Here is a 20,584-nt window from a genome sequence, read left to right as displayed (position 1 = left end):
ATTAAGTAAGTTCATAAACAGGGTTGTAGAAGTTAAAGTTCCTGCCTTTATTGGTATGCGCATGTGGTATGGGGGGAAGTTTGAAACTAGGCATAACATTGTTTATTGGACTGGAGGGGCTATGCTTTTAGAGGGTCAAGTGAGTACTAGTAATTTCAACATGAGTTTCTTAAATAAGTTTGTGATAAGAAACTTTAAAGTGAAGTTGGGGGAGTTTAAGCTATGGTGCAGGAGGTTTGGGAAGAATCTAACTACAGGGAGGAAGGTGATGACAGAAGATAGTGATGTGGAAGAGCTTTTAAAAAGCATGGATAAGGAACACATGGTAACTTTGTATGTGGTGTTTGAAGTAGATAGTTGGGAAAAGTTAAATGTGGGGCCATTGGAATCTAATTCAATATTGGTAGGTGGTGGAGAAAAAACCAATGTTAATGAAAAAGCCTTGTCATCCCCAACCAAACTGCCTTCCCCAGAAAAACCCACTAAAAACAAATCACCTCACCTTTCTATCAAAACAGAAAAACAACCAGCCTCAAATAACCCTAAATTCAAGCTTCCCAAACATGAGTTTAGGCCAAAACTGCCAATAAGAAGAAAACTTATACCTGATTCCTCTAACACTTCAGATAGTGTTCCTGGACAAATAGAAGAAGCAGTTGTGATTACAAAGAAGGAGTATTTGAAAGGGCTAGATGCATTGAGAAGGCATGAGCAACAAGTAGTGGCAGGTTCAGCTAGTGTAGAGACAGTAGCAGGTATTGAGGAGCTGGAGTTGGGTCCATGTTCTGGGAAGACAGTTATCACCCCTGGATCTGCTTCAAAGAAAAGGAAGCACATAGCTACTAAAGGCAAGGGAAAGGAAAAGGGGAAGGAAAAGGGAAAGGATAAGGGGAAGAACAAGAGTAAGGATAAGGGGAAGGGCAAGATTAAGGGTAAGGGGGAAGGAAACTGTTCTGATCCTGACTATGAGATAATACCAGGAGAAGAAGAAGAGAGTGGGTTTGATGCTCCTTTAGAGGATGAAGATGTTGATGAGCATGTTGATGAAGATTTGTTTGCTGGGGGTTTAAGGGATGAAATTCTAGACAGTGTGAACACTTCACTGGGGCAAGCTGCTGAAGTTTCAACAAGGGTTACCAGAAGTTCAGCAAAGCTTAAAAAAGACCTTGAGGGTGGGTTAAACTTGGATGCTGAGCATGAATATGATTCTGAAGAACCTGGCAGCCTTGATGGGTCAGATGATGAGGTGAACAACTGCCCTGTATTTAATGCAGAAACAGATTTCCACCATCCAATTAGGCTGAGATTGGGTTTAAGGTTTGCATCTGTTGAGATCTTGAGGAAGGCACTTAGGCAGCATGCAGTTGAGAACAAGTATGATTACTACTATCTTCATAATGGCAAGAAAGTAGTTACCACTTACTGTAAGCAAAGGTGCAAGTGTCCTTGGGACCCTAAAAGATCTAAGAAGCAAGCTTGTACTTGTGGAGAAGTGCTTTGTGATTTCAAAGTATTAGGTAAAAAGAAAAGGTTGGAGGACACATTTGTGATCACTAGAATGAGGCTGAAGCTCACATGTAGAACTGAGGAAAGGAATAGGAAGGTCACTGCACAATTTTTGGCTGAAAAATACCTTGAAGATTGGAGGAGTGACCCAAACTGGCATCTCACTAAGGGTTTTGGTGAGAGAGTTTTGAGGGAGACAGGAGTGTTCTGTGGTTACTACAAATTGTGGTATGCTAGGGCAAGGGCAAAGTTAATGTTGTATGGGGATGGGGTGGATCAATATAAAGCTGTACTATGTTGCTGCCATTAAGAAGTACAATGAGGGAAGTATGGCCATATGCATGTATGACAACATAGAAAGGCCACCACCAATTTTTCAAAGGATGTTCATTTCCTTGAAACCTGTCATGGAAGGGTTTAAAAAGGGTTGTAGGCCATTGATAGGTTTAGATGGCTGTCATTTAACTGGAGCATTTCCAGGCATATGTTTGGTTGCTGTAGCAACTGATGGGAATAATAACATTTATCCCCTTGCTTGGGGTGTTGTTGAGGTGGAGAAGACAGATTCTTGGATATGGTTTCTGGATTTATTGGCTTCTGCACTTCGCACAATTGATGGGCATGGTTATACTTTTATGTCAGATAGGCAAAAAGTAAGCATCTAACTGCTCTATCTCTCACCCTAATATGTCAATACTTATATCCTGCTATCTTAGCTAACCCCAATCTCTTGTTGATTTTCACAGGGATTGCTTGAAGCATTTAGAGCAGTGGTGCCAAAATCTGAAGTCAGATTTTGCTGGAGACATATCTGGAACAACTTTAAGCTGAAATGGAATGGGCTTGCATACAAGGAGTTGCTATGGCAAGCTGCTAAAGCAACAACCAAGGTATGCTATCTAACTGCCCCTAACTCTGATGCTTCATGTTTGACTAAATTTAGTACATTTTTTTTTGTTTTTTTTTTTTTTGAAATATGACTTAATTTAGTACATGAATGTTATTGTAATGTGCAAAAGTAATTGTATTTGTTGACATGTGACTTTGTTGGATCACTTTTTGATTGTCTTGGGCCAAACTCTTATGCTTATGTATGTACTTATTATAATCAGTTGGACTTTGACAAGCACATGTTCACTCTGAAAACCATGTCAGAGGATGCACATGCTTACATGGATGCTATTCCACCTCAATGTTGGAGTAGACATGCCTTCTCTACCACTCCTAAGTTAAAAATGCTCCTAAATAATATGTGTGAGAGTTTTAACAATGTATTGAGACAAGCTAGGGACAAGCCTATCTTAACACATATGGAGTGGATGAGAAGGTATGTGATGCAAAGAAACTGTCAAAAGAGAGAAGGAGTGCAAGCAGTGACTGTTAGGTTCATGCCATATGTGAAAAAGCAATTTGACTGGGCTGAGAGACCAAGAAAGTACAACATTGTGACTAGAAGCACTAAGGAGCTATTTGAGGTTGAGAACAACACTGATAGATTTCTAGTTGATCTTGGGGCACACAAATGTTCTTGTTACAACTGGCAATTAACTGGAATTCCTTGCCATCATGCTTATGCTTGCATCTTATACATGAGAAGTGACCCAGAAGACTATGTTGATGATGTGTACTCCAAGAATAGATACAGAGCTACATATGATCCAGTGATACCTCCCATGCCTGGTCCAAAGGAGTGGGTGAAGACTCCTTACCCAGAACCTATGCCTCCACCATTCAAGAAGATGTCAGGAAGGCCTTCAAAGAACAAGAGAAAGAAACAAGCAGGGGAAGATGCTGAGAAGGCTGCTGAAGAAGCTCAGCAACAGTTAAGGATGGGTGGGAACCCTAGGAGGTGTTCAAACTGCAAGCAATTTGGTCACAATGCCAAAACTTGCAAGAATGAGTATGCTGACCCACCACCTCCAGAACCAAAGAATAAGGGGGGGCAAGCCTTTCTCAACTGACCCTTGGGTTGTTCAAGATAGGCAGAAAAGAGCACAAGGGAAAGGGAAGGGAAAGGCAACTACTAAACAGGTTTGTCAACTAACCTTTTAATTTGAACTGCTATTTTTGCCAGAATCTTCTATTTACTTTGGGTTTTTTTTTCATTTTGTTCCAGCAGCAACAATCATCAACACAACAAGCAAGTCAGGATGTTGTGGTGGATATGTCTTCTCAAGCTTCAAACATTACCTTTGCAGCCACCTCACAACACCCAAACAGCCCAAGCCATTATGTAGGAAATTAGGTCTATTTATGCAAGTGTAGTTTTTGGAATCAGGCACTTAACTTATTTTTGTTGAATTTGCAAACTTGCTGTCCCTACTTTGTGATGTTAGTTATTGATAATACATTCATCACATTTGTATGAATTTGCAAATATTGAGTTTTGTAACAACCATTAACTACTTTTATGTATGCTTTTAACAATTTGATTATTGATGCAATTTGTCTATATCATTCTATGCTATTGTTTTAAGCAGCAAGAAACACAAAACAACCATAAATATGTCAATAATCTTCGTTTCATTCAAATCGAAATCTTTTACAACTATTTTTGGTCTTACCACATAACTAACTTCAACAACATTACTACCAACTAATAACAACTTAAACTACCTCCTGATAACAACATAAACCAGCTCTCAACAAGCATTACAACCTACTTCACAACACCCCAAACAAACCCAATCACAATAACAACTAAGCTAATGCATAAAACAACCCCTAAATCTGCACCAGTGTGCCTCATTTTCAGCATCACATACTGAGTGTTCATCTTCCTTGCGTTGCGGTTAACATCAGCAATTTGTTTCTTCAGACTCTCATTCTCCAAGCACAAGGTCTTCTTGTCTTCTAGCAGCCCCAAAATTAAGTCTCTCTGCCACATTGTCATTTCTTCATCATACCACACAAAATATTTGCAGCCTCTTGTATTGTTCTCCGCATCAAAGTCTGGACAAGCTACAAACCTCCTACATGGGTTTTCTTTGGTCCAGGATTTCATAATTGAAGTGTTCAACCCACATTTGCATTTCCAATTCTTCGACCTTGCCCCCCTAAACATCTCCCTGTTGAGTCAACAACAAAAACATAAACTTTTATCAGTTATTATCTCTAAATCTTAGTTTAATTCAAAGAATTATACAAAACCCCTAAATTTGTCAATCAAAATCGCACTCTAAAACCCTCAATTGCGAATTCCAGAACCCTAGAATTCTAACACAATTAAACAACACGTTTGGGAGCGAAATTAAACAAATTGAGATTTTACCTAAATCGATTTGAGGATACCTTCGAGGTATTACTCTTCAATTTTGAGAAAGAGCAGCAATTTGGAGAATTTTCTAAGTTCCTCAGATTTTTGATTTGGGGGAAAATAGAGAAAGAGTATGAGAGAGAAAGAGGAGGGAAATTGAATGGGGTAGTTGGGGGGGTTAACCATGGGTTAGGCTTTTTTTTTATTTTTCTTTTATTTTTAGGTCGTTAAATAGGTTAACCATGGGTTTAAGTTGGGTTAGTGACGTCATAAACTACTTAAATTGGAGTTTGGTAGTAATCGCAAAGTTTTTACGGTAGTAAGTCACAAGTTTTTTATTTCGCGGTAGTAATTTTCAAATACGCATTAATACGCGGTAGTAATTGACAAATTTTCCAAAATAGAAAGTTGGTATAAAAATACGGTATCTTATTAAGATTTTTATTGGCAGGTATATCTGTGTTAATGCATGAGATAATTCGATATGAATAAGATTTGATTTGTTTTTTTTTTTTTTGAAGCATAGATTTGATTTGATTTACTTAAAGCAACAAATATGACGATAAAAGAGGGCGCTATGTGATGAACGGTTTCTTTAATATCTAAAATTAGAAAATGGATATATTATAAAATACTAACAATAATGACGATAAAGGATGAAGTATGTAATATTTTCAATGTAAAGCATTACAAAGTAGGTAAAGACGTAAAGTGACAAACCTCTACAATTAAAATTGCACCTAGACTTTGAAAAACTTCTATAATTGAAAGATTTGTGAACCAATCCAAAATCAACCCAACTCGAAAGAGACTCGAACTTGAGTGAATTCGACATGAACAACAACAATGCAGGGTTAGCTTACATAAACCATAATAAGAACCATTGAAAAGGAAAAAAAAAAAGCATAGCAAAATAATCAATTGGATGAAAATTGGAAAAAAAGTGTGTTAAGATGAATAAAAGAAAGTATACAAATAATATTTACGAGACACAAAAATAAGACATACTCGAATAACTATTACCACTTGTTTGCAAGGTTTATGGCTTTATATTCAAATGTCACATATTGTGTCTGCTATACCAATGTCCAGTTGATATTATATGACCCTCACATTTTTAGCACCCTCATAAACAGAACACGATTTTAGTGCTTTAGTAGCAAGAAGTGTCAATATTTTGAGTTACCAAAGTTAGTGTCCATGAAAACATGATAGGGTTGAAATTTTATGATGAGTTTAAGCATAAAACCCTGCATCAATCTAAGTTATAAGAACATTAATCACATGAACATAATTACATGAAAAAGAAGCATACATTAATTGTTAAATTAGCTCTGAAGTATTATAAGAATAGACAGGTTGTATCTAACTACAATACAGCGCTTTGCTTAAAGCAAAAGCATAAATTCATTGTTGTACACTAATACCACCAGTAGCAGCAGCTTCCTTAGGAGGCCTTCTTCTGTTTGTACTTCAGAGAACAGAAAACATACACCAACAGGTTCAAGAAACTAAGTCCAGCCAAGAGCCAGAAGTAATTATCGAGGTGACCCTTGTTTAGATTATCCGGTATCGGGTTTCCTCCAGCAGTTGTAATGACATTCAAAATTGTCAGAATCGCTGAGTTCAAGTAATTCCCAAATCAAATCGTCAGGAGCGAAAGTGCACTGCACAAACTTCGCATGGCATCGGGTGACTGATCATAGAAAAACTCATATTGCCCTATACAGGTGAACACCTCTGCAGCCCCCACCAATAAGTATTGTGGTACTTGCCAAAGTATGCTGATTGGGACTGCAACATTTTCGTCGACCAGACCTAGTTCCTTAGCAATATGCAAATGTCTGTTCTCCAATACAGCAGCAGCTACCATGCCAAGGATAGAAATGAAGAGGCCAATGCCCATTCTCTGAAGTTCTGAAAATCCTCGTTCTCGACCAGTAAACTTCCTAGCCATAGGGACCAGCATTCTGTCATATACCGGGACCCAGAATAAAACGCTGATGATATCAAAAGTAGCCAACGAGGCAGCCGGGAGGATGAAAGGTCCAATCCTTCGGTCTATCACCGTTCCCTGCTCAACAAACAATGTTGCCTGGGCAAAGACAGCAGCAAAAACAATTCCAGTTGCCCATATAGGGAATATGCGGATCAAAATCTTCAATTCTTCCACCTGTGTTACGGTGCACAATCTCCATGGGTTGGAGAAATCTTCACTTTTCATGTCAGCATCCAACAACACAGCTGCTTTATCCAGGCATCTGCAGAACATACTCATCAGCCACAATAAAAACATAACAAGTATTGTTCTCTCAATATTAATTCCTCAGATCACTATCATATACTGGAAAGCGTGATATAATATTTAAGCAATGCAAAAGATATAGATAAGAAAAATACTTCATTTCATCAGTATGCTCCAGTTTTCGACTTCCCTCGATAGCTGAAAGTTTGTCTTGAGTCTCATACAGAAGACTACTATCTTGGGGGACCTCTGATTTGCACTTACGTAATGATGCAATAATAACCTGACACATTCTTGTTAATGGGCTTCCCCCAGGTCTTTGAAACCTATAGAGTGGGGTTCCAGAAAAGAAGCTGGCAATAGCAATTACCATGAATATTGCTGAAAGGCCAAAGCCTAGGCCTCATCCAACATTTTCTTGCATCCAAACAATAAATGTACTTGATACTAAGGGACCAAGGTTGACAGAGAAATAAAACCAGTCGAAAAAGGATCCCTTCTTCACTCTCTCATTTGGGTCAGTGTCATCAAACTGATCAGCACCAAATGATGATACAAATGGCTTAATCCCTCCAGTTCCCAATGCAATTAGATAGAGTCCCAAAAAGAATACTCCGGACTGAGCTGGAGTAGCTGAAGGGCAAAATGAATCTATACATTCAGGAGGCTGTAATGCAGGAACTGATGCAGATAGAGTCAAGGTACACATTCCCTACAGTATATAAAAAATATGTCATGACAAGAATAGAACACATATCAGGAAGAGCAATGTGGAATTTTCATTCAAATTGGACAAGCTGCTACAGTATTTAGTATCATGCTGTAAAACACGTTTTCTAGGAGTATTAGAACATCAGCTTCAAGAGTATTCATCCAATAAGATATCAACATTTGACCATGATCAATAAGATTACAATACACAACATAGTGTTATTAATGTATAGCATTAACCAATAAGTATCAACATTTGACCATGATCAACGAATGTAAGAGATCAACTCAGAATACAAGTTACCAGGATTAAAAAGGTCAGAGGATCTATATGCATGTCATTTTCTGACAACAGTAACTGCTCACTGATGATGATGGAGCTATGAAATATATAGTAGAGAAAAAACTACTGAACAAGCATATGTCAAACTAAATAATTAGTTAATTTAAGTAGGAAAATGATCACAATCACAGCAGACTGCTGTAAGATAAAGGCCAGGCAAACAAATGAAACAGAGTATTTGTAGCACCGGTCCATCAGCCAAAGACTGACGATTATACAAACTCAACAAGTAAATTGTCTTCAGTGCTTGATTTGAGCAGGCTAGAAGCTTCAAGAACTCAGTTTGGTAAAAGTACAAGATATGTCAGTGTAACAAGATGCTGCTAGATAATAATTATCAAAGACAGTTATATCAACTGTAAAGTTGAAAAGGTAACCAGAATTGCAAAAGGTTAATATATCTAGGGTGATTTGTAAATATATACAATTAAATTAATTAGACACGGAATGGACTTTTTAGATGCAGCTGTAATCAAAATTAAAAGGTCAAAATAGAAAGAAAGGAACCTTTAAAAAAAAAAGAAGGAAAATCCACAAATTAGTATGAAGTATATCGTTGAGAATACAGCAATAGTCCAATATCTTCCCAAGTATGCATCTGCTATGACAGCTCCAATAACTGGAGTTAGGAAACAAGTTCCTAACCATGTTGTTCCTAACCATGTTGTTACATTCCTTGCAGCAGATACATTTCCTTGGTGCAGTTTGTAGGTCAGGTAATTAACAAGATTAATGGCAATACCGCAGTAAGCAAGACGCTCACAGCATTCTGTGCCTGTATAGAGAATAAGAAAGGTTTAAAATGTTAACACTACAGATTAATCATACAAAACATTTATCATTATAATGATTTACCAAGAATAAATGGGCAGGCTTTCCAGTTTCCAGTTTTGGTTTTCAGAACAGGATTCCCTTTTAGATCAACTGAGCCATCTCCAGTATAGTGCTCACCATTTTCCTTCAGATGACACAGTACAAGTCAGAAGTGGCAAGATAGCATAGAAATCAATGGGAAAAACAAAGAGCAAATAATAAAACTCAAAAACCAGGAATATTAAGCATATCCTCATCAATAGAGATACCCAACATCAATAATGATATCTTGGGTATATGCGAACTGCAGTTCAAACTCCGCCAGTGAGTTTCCCACTGCCAATCAGGCCTGGATAAAGGAGGTAGGTTACAGTAGGCCAATGACAACCAGCGTAAAACTTTGTCACATTGCTTGACACGAGCCACAATGAAACGATTGAGAGTAGTACTAGGATGCGTATCCTCCTGGGTAATCCTCGTATTGGCTCATGTAGCCGACCCTACTTATGGGATAAGGAGTTCAAGCAAGCAAGTTCAAATTACATTACCACTGAGCTCTATCAAAACCATGCATAGAGGAACACATACAATGATGAATCAAGGTTTCAAGCATTGATCATCCTAATTTCTACATTTCAAGTGTCAGATTAATCGAAATAAAAATGGTAATTAAACTAACAAGAAAAAAATAGCAACCAATAAAAAAATCAACTTAAATGAAAACAATCTCAAAAATAGATTAAAAAAATAATAATTAAGCATAGAAAAAAACAAAGCAAAACAAAAATAAAGCAAGTAAAAACCTGTAAAAGGCCATGTTCCAAGCGCAATCTCTCATCTTCTTCAGTATCCATTCTTTGATCTCCCTTCTCTTTCTCTCTCCTCCCTTTATACTATACTACTGTATATAATAACTACAATTATAATTTGAAATTTCAAAAAAATATTGTACAATGAGTATATGATAATTTTCTCCAGAAAAATTATTATAATAATCGACCCCACCAATGCCGCCGCCTTAACCCACCACCAAGAAACTTCATCAGCTACCGGACCCATCAATTCCGAAGGCTCAAACCACCGCCAAGTCCGTCGTACGAACCACCTTTATCTGGGTTATTGGTCCGATTAATAAAGTAAGTAATGGCTATTCTGTAATAGTGTAGTACCACACTAGTGCTGTCTAAGTCAACTGATGGTGATGGTAGGTCATGTAAAAAAGGGAGAGGAGAGGAAAAAGAATATGATTGGAAAAATTAACATGAATGAATAATCCGAACTCTGAAGTGTCTTCTCATTTTAATCCCAACTATTATTTACCCTTGAATAATCTTAGTTATACACCTTCATAGTTCAGATTATTCATATTAATATGATTTTGATGACAACATTGAAAATGAATTTGATGACAATAACTTTTTATATTTTCAAGTATTTTTTTTTAAGACAATTTGATCACGATAAAATTGTACGAGTAATTATCTTGGCCTTATATTTTTAATCTTCAATTTTGTTTATTTATCCAATTGATTTTAATTTTCAATACTAGTAAGAGATGAAAAAAAAACAGTTTTACAGTTTCTAAAACAAAAAATTGAACTTTACTATTGATGCATATACTTGCAATTTTTAAGTTTCAAAAGATTCTAGAGTTGGCAATCTCTGACACAACATGACAACACGACCGAAATCGGCACAATACGAACACAAAGTTACTGAGAGAAAACACGAAGTCGACACAACACGACACGACACGAAATCAACCCGAACACGACCCGTTTAGATAAAGTGGTCAAATTATGCATTTATCTTACGTTTTACATGGTTTTTGATAGATTTTATGAACAACACGAAATTGACACGAGACCTAATACGAACACGACAAGACACGACTTTTTGTCAGCTCTAAATTAAGGATTCTCCCATCTCCATTAAAAATCAACATCTGATTATAGTTTATTAACAATAAATTTAGTCTACGACGTTGTATATTACAAGGTCCATGATTTTTGCATCAAATTTGTCAAATAATGAATGATGAATAGGGAAAAAAAAAGATAAAAATTATGATATTTGTCTCTAATTTTCAAGAAACCAACCAATTGCCATTAAAGATTTAAAAAAAAAATAAATTGAAAACATCAAGTAAGATGAATGATAAATTTCATCTTTCAACCAAATTTTCAAGTATTAAAAAGGATGGATTTTTTTTTATTTTATTTTTTCTAAAAATAAACTCATTTATATTTTGTTGATAAGGTCTATTATAAAGTTAACTAAATGGATGAATACGATAAATTTTGTTAATTAGAGGGTTGTGATTCACTCAGTTATAATGACCGCCATTTAAAAAACAGTCCATTAAACATTATTTGGTGGGTAATTATTAGAATGGTCTACTTAGTATTTGGGTATAGGGGACACAAACTAGAAGAGTGTCCAAACCAAGCTAAGCATGGGCCGGAGTCTCGAAAAAGCCATAAGAGAGGTTTTGGATAATTTGGAATGGAAGATCACATGCATGCTAAATAATTACTCTCTAAGTTTTTTTTATTTTTATTTTTTATTTAATTATAAATTCATTTTATGTGAGAGCATTTTTGTCAAATGGGACAATAAAAATAGGAATAGAGAGAGTATTTGACATTTCCTTGGCAAGGGCATGGTTAATGGAACCCACTAAGAGGGTGTTTGGTATAAATATTGAAAAGCGTGGGTGAAAATAAGTTGAGGTTCATAGTTCTTCAGCATGATTTTTGAAAACATGTGTTTTGAATGACGCTTATTAAGACTTTGGGTTTTGGGAGACTTTTCTATTAAATGAGAGTTTGAACTTTGAAGGATACATGATCTTTAGCGTCTACTTACATAATAAATTATAATGGTGAAAGTAACATTTGAAACTTATGATACAAAAATTAGCGTTTCACTGCTTCCTTCGATCTTTTTAAACGCCATGATAGAAAATTCACTATATTTTATGGAGACATGAGGGAGGGAAAAATATGGCCATATGGGGCTAGTGCAATGAAAAGATAGAAGTAAAGAATTGTTGGCAGGGCCCTCCCTCGGTAGTGTATGAGGTGTTGTTGCCTCGGGCCCCAAGGAGTGGAGGGCCAATTTCTTAGTAGCGAGCTTAATTAGTTGGAAATAATATACTATGTAGTTTAATTGCACTGATGATTTAAACAATTTTCCAATACCCAAACTCCAAAATAAACATCTATCCCAATATTCCTCCTCCTTTAATTCTTTTCCTTTTTTTTTTTTTTTTTTTTTTTTTTTTTTTTGTCTTGACTATTCGATAATATAATGGTAAATAATTGATTTGTACAATTTGATATATATAAATATATAAATTTTTTTTTTTTTTCATTTTTGGTATGCTATAATTTTGTAAAATAAGGATAATTGTTCTTTGTACATTTTTTTCCTAGGTATGCTATAATTTTTATATAAAATGCAACTTTTTTTTCTTGCAATTTTAAAGTTTTTACTTTACTAGTAGTTGATTAGAGCCTCAATCTGTTATTTTGCCCATAGCCACCAAAACGCTAAGAACGGGCCTGATCGTTGGTCAAGAAAGTAAAGCAATTTTACAATTTGCAACTTCTTACATGAATATGTTGCAAATGAAAAAAGAATGGAAGAAGCATGTGTCAATATCATGCTTGCACAGTAAAATCCTTAGTTAAACGATTAATGATTCATTAATTAGACTAGAACCAACTTCAGCAATAATTATCCTCTTTAATTGGAGATTAATATTAATCATGACACTCCAACATATCATAGCATCACATATTCCTTACTTAGCACTAATCAAAGATTATATAATTAATTACACCCACGGAACACCAAGGAGACTTCTTGCAACTCTAAGACAATTCCAAATTTTAGATATAAGAACATGAAAACACGATAGGGTTGAAATTTTATGATGAGTTTAAGCATAAAACCCTGCATCAATCTGAGTTATAAGAACATTATTCACATGAACATTAATAGTTTAATTAGCTCTGAAGTATCATAAGAATAGACAGGTTGTATCTAACTACAATACAGCGCTTCCCTTAAAGCAAAAGCATCAATTCATTGTTGTACACTAACACCACCAGTAGCAGCAGCTTCCTTAGGAGGCCTTCTTCTGTTTGTACTTCAGAGAACAGAAAACGTACACCAACAGGTTCAAGAAACTAAGTCCAGCCAAGAGCCAGAAGTAATTATCGAGGTGACCCTTGTTAAGATTATCTGGTATCCACCCCGGGTTTCCTCCAGCAGTTGTAATGACATTCAAAATTGTCAGAATCGCTGAGCTTAAGTAATTCCCAAATGAAATCGTCAGGAGCGAAAGTGCACTACACAAACTTCGCATGGCATCGGGTGACTGATCATAGAAAAACTCATATTGCCCTATAAAGGTGAATACCTCTGCAGCCCCCACCAACAAGTATTGTGGTACTTGCCAAAGTATGCTAATTGGGACAGCGACATTTTCATCGACCAGACCTAGTTCCTTGACAATATGCAAACGTCTGTTCTCCACTGCAGCAGCAGCTACCATGCCAAGGATAGAAATGAAGAGGCCAATGCCCATTCTCTGAAGTTCTGAAAACCCTCGTTCTTGGCCAGTAAACTTCCTAGCCATAGGAACCAGCAATCTGTCATATACCGGGACCCAGAATAAAACGCTGATGATATCAAAAGTTGTCAACGACGCAGCAGGGAGGATGAAAGATCCAATCCTTCGGTCCATCACCATTCCCTGCTCAACAAATAATGTTGCCTGGGCAAAGACAGCAGCAAAAACAATTCCGGTTGCCCATATAGGGAACATGCGGATCAAAATCTTCAATTCTTCCACCTGTGTTACTGTGCACAGTCTCCATGGGTTGGAGAAATCCCCACTTTTCATGTCAGCATCCGACAACACAGCTGCTTTATCCAGGCATCTGCAGGACAAACCCGTCAACCAAAAAAAAAAAAAAGAAAAACACACACGTATTCTTCTCTCTATATTAATTCATCAGATCACATACTGGAAAACATGATATAGAATTTAAGCAATGCAAAAGATATAGACAAGAAAAGTACTTCAGTTCATCAGTATGCTCCAGTTTTCGACTTCCCTCGATAGCTGAATGTTTGTCTTGAGTCTCATACAGGAGACTACTATCTTGGGGGACCTCTGATTTGCACTTACGTAATGATGCAATAACAACCTGACACATTCTTGTTAACGGGCTTCCCCCAGGTCTTTGAAACCTATAAAGGGGGGTTCCAGAAAAGAAACTGGCAATAGCGATTCCCATGAATATTGCTGAAAGGCCAAAGCCTAGGCCCCATCCAACATTTTCTTGCATCCAAACAATAAATGTACTCGATACCAAGGCACCAAGGTTGATAGAGAAATAAAACCAGTTGAAAAAGGATCCCTTCTTCACCCTCTCATTTGGGTCAGTGTCATCAAACTGATCAGCACCAAATGACGATACACATGGCTTAATCCCTCCAGTTCCCAATGCAATTAGATAGAGTCCCAAAAAGAATACTCCAGACTGAGCTGGAGTAGCTGAAGGGCAAAATGAATCTATACATTCAGGAGGCTGTAATGCAGGAACTGATGCAGATAGAGTCAAGGTACACATTCCCTACAGAATAAAACAAATTATATCATGACAAGAATAGAACAGATGTCAGTGAGAGCAATACGAAATTTTCATTTAAATTGGATAAGGCTGTTACATTCTTTAGTATCATGCTGTAAAATTGCAATACACAACATATTGTTATTAATGAGTACCATTTACCATTAATCAATAAGATATTAACACTTGACCATGATTTATGAAAGTAAAAGAGCCACTCAAAATACAAGCTACCAGCATTTAAAATGTCAGAGGATCTATATGCACGTCATTTTCTAACACCAGTAACTGCTCACAGATGATTCTGGAGCTATGCAATAAATAGTAGAGATGACTACTGAGCAAGCATATGTCAAACTAAATAATTAGTTAATTCAAGTCAGGGGATATAAAATGATCACAATCACAGCAAACTGCTATGATTATCCTGAACAAATCTTAAGGTAAAGGCCAGGCAAACAAATGGAAACAGAGTATTTGTAGCACTGGTCCATCAGCCAAAGACTGTCAATTATACAAACTCAACAAGTCAATTATCTTCAGTGCTTAGTTTGAGCAGGTTAGAAGCTTCAAGAACTCGGTTTGGTAAAATTACAAGATATGTCAGTGTAACCAGATGCTGCTAAATAAAAATAATCAAAGATTAACTATAAAGTTGGAAAGGTAAGCAGAATTTCAAAAGGTTAATATATCTAGGATGATTAGTAATTCGAAAGAGATATAGATAGCATATTGACATATTCAATTAAATTAATTAGACATGGACTGGAATATATAGATGCATCTATAGTCAAAATAAAAGGTCAAATTAAAAAGGAAGGAGCATAAATAAAGGAAAATCCACAACTTACAATGAAGTAAATCGTTGAGAATAGAGCAATAGTCCAATATCTTCCCAAGTATGCATCTGCTACGAGAGCTCCAATAACTGGAGTTAGGAAACAAGTTCCTGACCATGTTGTTACATTTCTTGCAGCAGATACATTTCCTTGATGCAGTTTGTAGTTCAGGTAATTAACAAGGTTAATGGCAATACCGTAGTAAGCAAGACGCTCACAGCATTCTGTGCCTGTACAGAGAATAAGAAAGGTTAAAAATGTTAACACTACCAATTAATCATACAAAACATAAAAAAAAAACCAACATTCTCATGTTAATCATTTACCAAGAATAAATGGGCAGGCTCTCCAATTTCCAGTTTTGCTTTTCAGAACAGGATTCCCTTTTAGATCAACTGAGCCATCTCCAGTATATTGCTCACCATTTTCCTTCAGAAAACACAGTAAAAGTCAGAAAGTAGCAAAAGGATTATTATAACACAAAATCAATGGGAAAACGAAAGAGCAAATATTGAAACTCAAAAACCAGGAATGTTATGCATATCCTCAAGGATTATCTCATCAATAGAGATACCCAACATCAATAGTGATACATTGGGTTATTGGGTATATGCAAACTGCAGTTCAAATTACAGCAAGACTGAGCTCTATCAATAAAACCATGCATCATGTATTGCCTACCAATAAAGTTTCCAACATCAAAGCATGCCTCCTCAAGTCCTCTCCTACTTTCGTTTCATATTATTTGTAATTTGGAATTTTTAATAACTCGGAAATAATATACTTAGTTGCAAATAATATGAAACGAAGGTAATAGTATAAAGGTGCATAGACTAAGGGCCTGTTCTCTTCGGCTTAATTTTAGTTCAGTTTAGTTCAGTCTAACTCCTAATTTCCTGCTCTCATAAACAATTCATTTCAGCAATTAGTTCATTTGAGTTCAATTCAGTTCAACTCAGTAAATCAAAATACGCCCGAACACATGCAATGAATCAAAGGTTTCAACTATTGATCATCCTAATTTGAGTAATTTCTATATTTCGGGTGTCAGATTAATCTAATTAAAAATGGTAATTAGACTAATAACTAGAAAAAATAAGCAACCAAATCAAAAAGTCAACTTAAATGAAAACAATCTCAAAAATAGATTAAAAATAATAATTAAGCATAAAAAATAATAATAATAAATAAATAAAATAAAAGTAAAAACCTGTAAAAGGCCATGTTCCAAGAGCAATCTCTCATCTTGTTCAGTATCCATTTTTTGATCTTCCTTTCTCTTTCTCTCTCCTCCTTTTATAGTACTATATACTATAATTGCAATAATTATAATTAATTAAAAGGAATTTTGTACCCGTATTATTGTAGTGTGAAGTATATTAATTTTCTGCAGAATATATAATATAATAACCGGCCCCACCAATGCCGCAGCCCCAACCCACCAAGAACCTCCATCAGCCACCGGACCCACCAATGGCGCCGCCTCCAACTACCTCCAAGGCCGTGGTTCGAACCACCTTCAACTGGGTTTTGAGTATGTTTTAGATGGGTGGTTCGAAATAGCCGTGATTACTTTGATATTGGGGGTATTGTTCCGATAAATAAAGTAGGTTATGGCTAATTGGCTGTTACCACCCATGATACATAGCGAGTAGTGCTGACTAAATCAACTTTGAGTAGAGTACTGATGATGGTGATGGTAGGCCATGGTTGTAACTTGTAACAGAGGAGAAAGTGAGAGGAAAGAGAAATTGAATTTGATGACAAATTGACATTGATATTGAATTTTGATGACACCGTTGAAATTTATTTGGTGGGTAATTATTAAAGTGGTTTGGGTTAAGGGAATTTGAACTCAAAACAATACAGGAAGAGCGGCCCAAACCACACTATGATGTTCAATGTTGGGGCTAGAGTGTAATTGGTATTACATGCATCCTTATGCACCTACGAGGTTAGAATAGGGGTATCCCTAACCTAATAAACAAGCCGGTTGCAAAACTCGCCCAAACGAAAACACGACCCACTTTTCTAACGCGATCCACTTCCCCACTGCCATGTTTTGGCTTTCAATTTTTTTTTTTTGTTTTTAAAAAAAAAAAAACCATTTTACTTCTCTCTCATTAAATTTTCAAAAATTTTTGCAATTAATTTCTCTAATTTTATCTCTCCTCTACATGATTTTATTTCAATAAAAACTGAAAAATCGACAATGGATATATGAGAAGAGACGCAAAATCAACATATTATCCCAAGAAAAGGTAAATTTTCATTGATTTTTGTCCGAATTTATGTGAATTTTTATCTGAATTTTTTGAAACTCTGTTCTTTGAAATTTTTTGTTAATAAGTGAAATTTTCTGTTCATATTCTTTATGCATTCACTAAGAAAACACAATTAATATGTTCATATTTTGAGTGGTTATGTTCACTTTTTGAAATGCATGTATTCATATATTTTATGCCTATGTTCATATATCTATTCTGAAATGCATATGCTCATATATTTTATGCCTATGTTCACTTTCTGAAAAGCTTATGTTCACTTTTAGGTAACCTAAGCATATGTTCATATTTTGTTTGATTATGTTCACTTTCTGAAATGCATATGTTCATATTTTTTTATGCATATGTTCACTTTCTTAAATGCTTATGTTCATATTTTGAATGCTAACATAAACTTTTTGAAATGTATATGTTCACTTTCTGAAATCTATATGTTCACATATTTTTTAAGTATATGTTCACCTTCTGAAATGCTTATGTTCATACGTTTTCAAAAAATGAACCAATGCATATGTTCATATTTTGAATGCGTATTTTCATTTTCTAAAATGCATGTATTCATATTTTAAATGCAAGTTCATATTTTTAATGCATTTTCATATGTTCAATCGAAATTCATACTCATATCAAATTGATCGAAGCTAACAAAATGCAATTCATATGAATTCAAAAAATCAGATAAAACCTAATCAATCGAAATTAAGCACAAAATCACCACATAATAAATCGAAATTCATACATAAAAATTATGAACAAAAAAAAACATGAAGAACGAAATTTACACAAAATTCATATATAATAAATTGAAATTGATCGAAGCTAACCAAAAATCAAAAAAAAAAAAAAAAAAAAAAAAAATCAAACAAAACAATTGAAACTAACATAAAAAACCTATTTACAATTCAAAAAAATAAAACACTAATTTGCATTGACGATCTCTTCGGAAATAACAACTAATTCCATGTTTTAAGAAACAAATTTAATAAAAAAAAGAGAAATAAAAGTGAAAAAAAAATAAGGGAGAGAGAAAAATGAAGAACAAATTAAAGGAGAAAAACATAGGAGAAGAAAATTATATTGAACAATTTGATGATAATTTGGATCAAAATTATTATAAGAAAGAAAACAGAAGAGAGAGAATTTGGAAGAAAGAAACAAGAAATTTAAAAAAGGAAACAAAGAGCTGTGTTGATTGATTTGAGTTTGGGCCGTGTTTAATGCAGAATGTCTTGGGTTTAAGGGTGTTGCACCTATTTTACATGCATGAGGATGCATATAAGAATATGTCGAGATCTAGACTCGAAAAAAAGATTTTGGATAAATTAAGGACAAGGTTCAAATTAAGGAAAACTTACGATACATGACTACTCAAAAAAAAAAAAAAAAAAAAAAAAAAGAAGATGATGAATGGTTGTATACTTGCATTGATCTTGGAAACGGATTGGGAGGATTTCCGAATAGACAAATCTTTCAATTTTATGCTGATTTTGTGGGTAGGTAAAAAATAACTTGAGGAAAGAAAGAAAAATGATTCACAGTATTGTGTTGTGTTGACCCTAAGTTTTGATGATGACTCAAGGAACCTAAGCAAACCATAACTAGTATAACTTCTGTTTTAGCATTGATTATTGACAGGTTTATGCTACGAGATTTTGGAGTAAGAATGGAGCATGGAACAAAGTCTAAGTCTGCTGTGGAAGGATAAAGAAGACAATCAGAAGTCAAGTTCCTTGAGTAAGGAATTGAAGCTCCAGAGTCGAAGCTTCAAGACAAGTTCCTTTAGTGAGGAAGTGAAGCTCCAGAGTCGAAGCTTCACAGAGTTTCAAGGAGTCTATTTTATTTTATCTTTAGGCTTCTTCTTGTATTTATGCTAAGCACTTTGATCATGATAGGATTAACGTGGATTTTGTTTTATATGATAAAGATTTTATTTTCCATATTTTAGCTTGTTTATTTTCAAAAATTATCTTTTAGTTAAAATATCTTTTTAACAAGATTTTCAGTTTTAATTTTAGCTTATCTTTTGGAAAATCAGTTTTTGGAAAATATTCTTCAAACGTGTGTTTTTACTTTGTCAAAGAAGTTGAGAAAAATTAGGAAACAGTAAAACCACTTCCTGTTAAATTGGTTTTACTTGCTACCCAAGCTCCAACAAAATGCACGTCCTAATTCTAAGGATATTGTGGCTTAGTGGAGATTGAGGCAACGATTGTTTTAACTTCCTTTATTTTTCTATAAATTAAATTGGTTTTGTGTTGAGAAAAATACACTTGAGCATTACAATCTTTAGCCTTCAAAAAGAGTCATAATCCACTTAAGTCCTTGAGTGTCTTAGTACTTAGCATTTAGAGTTTAATCTTGAGTTGTATTAGGATAGAGTTTGGGTAAACTCTAAGAGTGTTTATTGCTTTGAGTGAAGCAAGGAGAAAGAGAGAGTTTAGAGAGATCAACTGGTTGAGGGATCAGTTGAAGGGTAATTAAGTTTGTTGAGGAACTTGAGTGTAGAGTCTTAATTTGTAATAGGTTGTTTGCCCTATTGATATTAAGAGTTGAGTTTAAAATCCCTTGTGGTCGTGGTTTTTCTTTTTGTTTAGGGCCAAGAAGTTTTCCACGTGAAACCTCTCTTTGCACTTTAAGGTTTTGTTTGAGTTTCTTTATTAATTCCGCAAAAATTACCCTAGTTGCTCTACAATACAATTCACCCCCCCTCTTGTATTGTTCATTCGAGTCAACATGTTGTTTCGAAAATTATGTTTAGTTGAGACAATTTGGTGAAAGAAACCAAAAGTGATTGTCATAATTGTGTTGTCTGGAGAATTATAGAAGCGTGTGTGGATGTGGCACCTATTTTGTCAATAATAAAGATTAACTAGGGCTTGCTCTGTTCTAAATGATGTAAGTCCACTAGCTGATAATCAATTACACTTTAAATTAAGTA

At 35.2% G+C, this 20,584-nt stretch overlaps 1 protein-coding gene and 2 pseudogenes across 3 annotated transcripts; 1 reads left to right on the top strand and 2 right to left on the bottom strand.

Moving 5' to 3' along the window:
• The first annotated feature begins 1,835 nt into the window (after window positions 1-1,835).
• LOC145564659 (uncharacterized) lies at window positions 1,836-3,751 on the top strand. The gene is made up of 5 exons (XM_081624910.1): window positions 1,836-2,159; window positions 2,253-2,396; window positions 2,619-3,406; window positions 3,489-3,537; window positions 3,623-3,751. Exons 1-5 carry the CDS (start codon window positions 1,836-1,838, stop codon window positions 3,749-3,751), a joined length of 1,434 nt encoding a protein of 477 aa, XP_081481036.1.
• Window positions 3,752-6,056: 2,305 nt separating this feature from the next.
• LOC145562080 (protein NRT1/ PTR FAMILY 8.3-like) lies at window positions 6,057-10,124 on the bottom strand (annotated as a pseudogene). Its single transcript, XR_014094272.1, has 5 exons — window positions 9,678-10,124; window positions 8,917-9,019; window positions 8,604-8,836; window positions 7,163-7,719; window positions 6,057-7,023 (listed from the first exon to the last, which is right to left on the bottom strand). The product of XR_014094272.1 is annotated as a protein NRT1/ PTR FAMILY 8.3-like (transcript).
• A 2,672-nt stretch (window positions 10,125-12,796) lies between these two features.
• Window positions 12,797-17,138, bottom strand: LOC145562079 (protein NRT1/ PTR FAMILY 8.3-like; annotated as a pseudogene). Its single transcript, XR_014094271.1, has 5 exons — window positions 16,572-17,138; window positions 15,688-15,790; window positions 15,374-15,591; window positions 13,969-14,525; window positions 12,797-13,826 (listed from the first exon to the last, which is right to left on the bottom strand). The product of XR_014094271.1 is annotated as a protein NRT1/ PTR FAMILY 8.3-like (transcript).
• Window positions 17,139-20,584: the final 3,446 nt, after the last annotated feature.

The sequence above is a fragment of the Chenopodium album genome, chromosome 10 (genome assembly GCF_948465745.1).
Source record: "Chenopodium album chromosome 10, dcCheAlbu1.1, whole genome shotgun sequence".
NCBI lineage: Eukaryota > Viridiplantae > Streptophyta > Magnoliopsida > Caryophyllales > Amaranthaceae > Chenopodium > Chenopodium album.
Note: the sequence above shows the minus strand (reverse complement) of the source record. Positions and strands in the feature narration are given on the sequence as shown.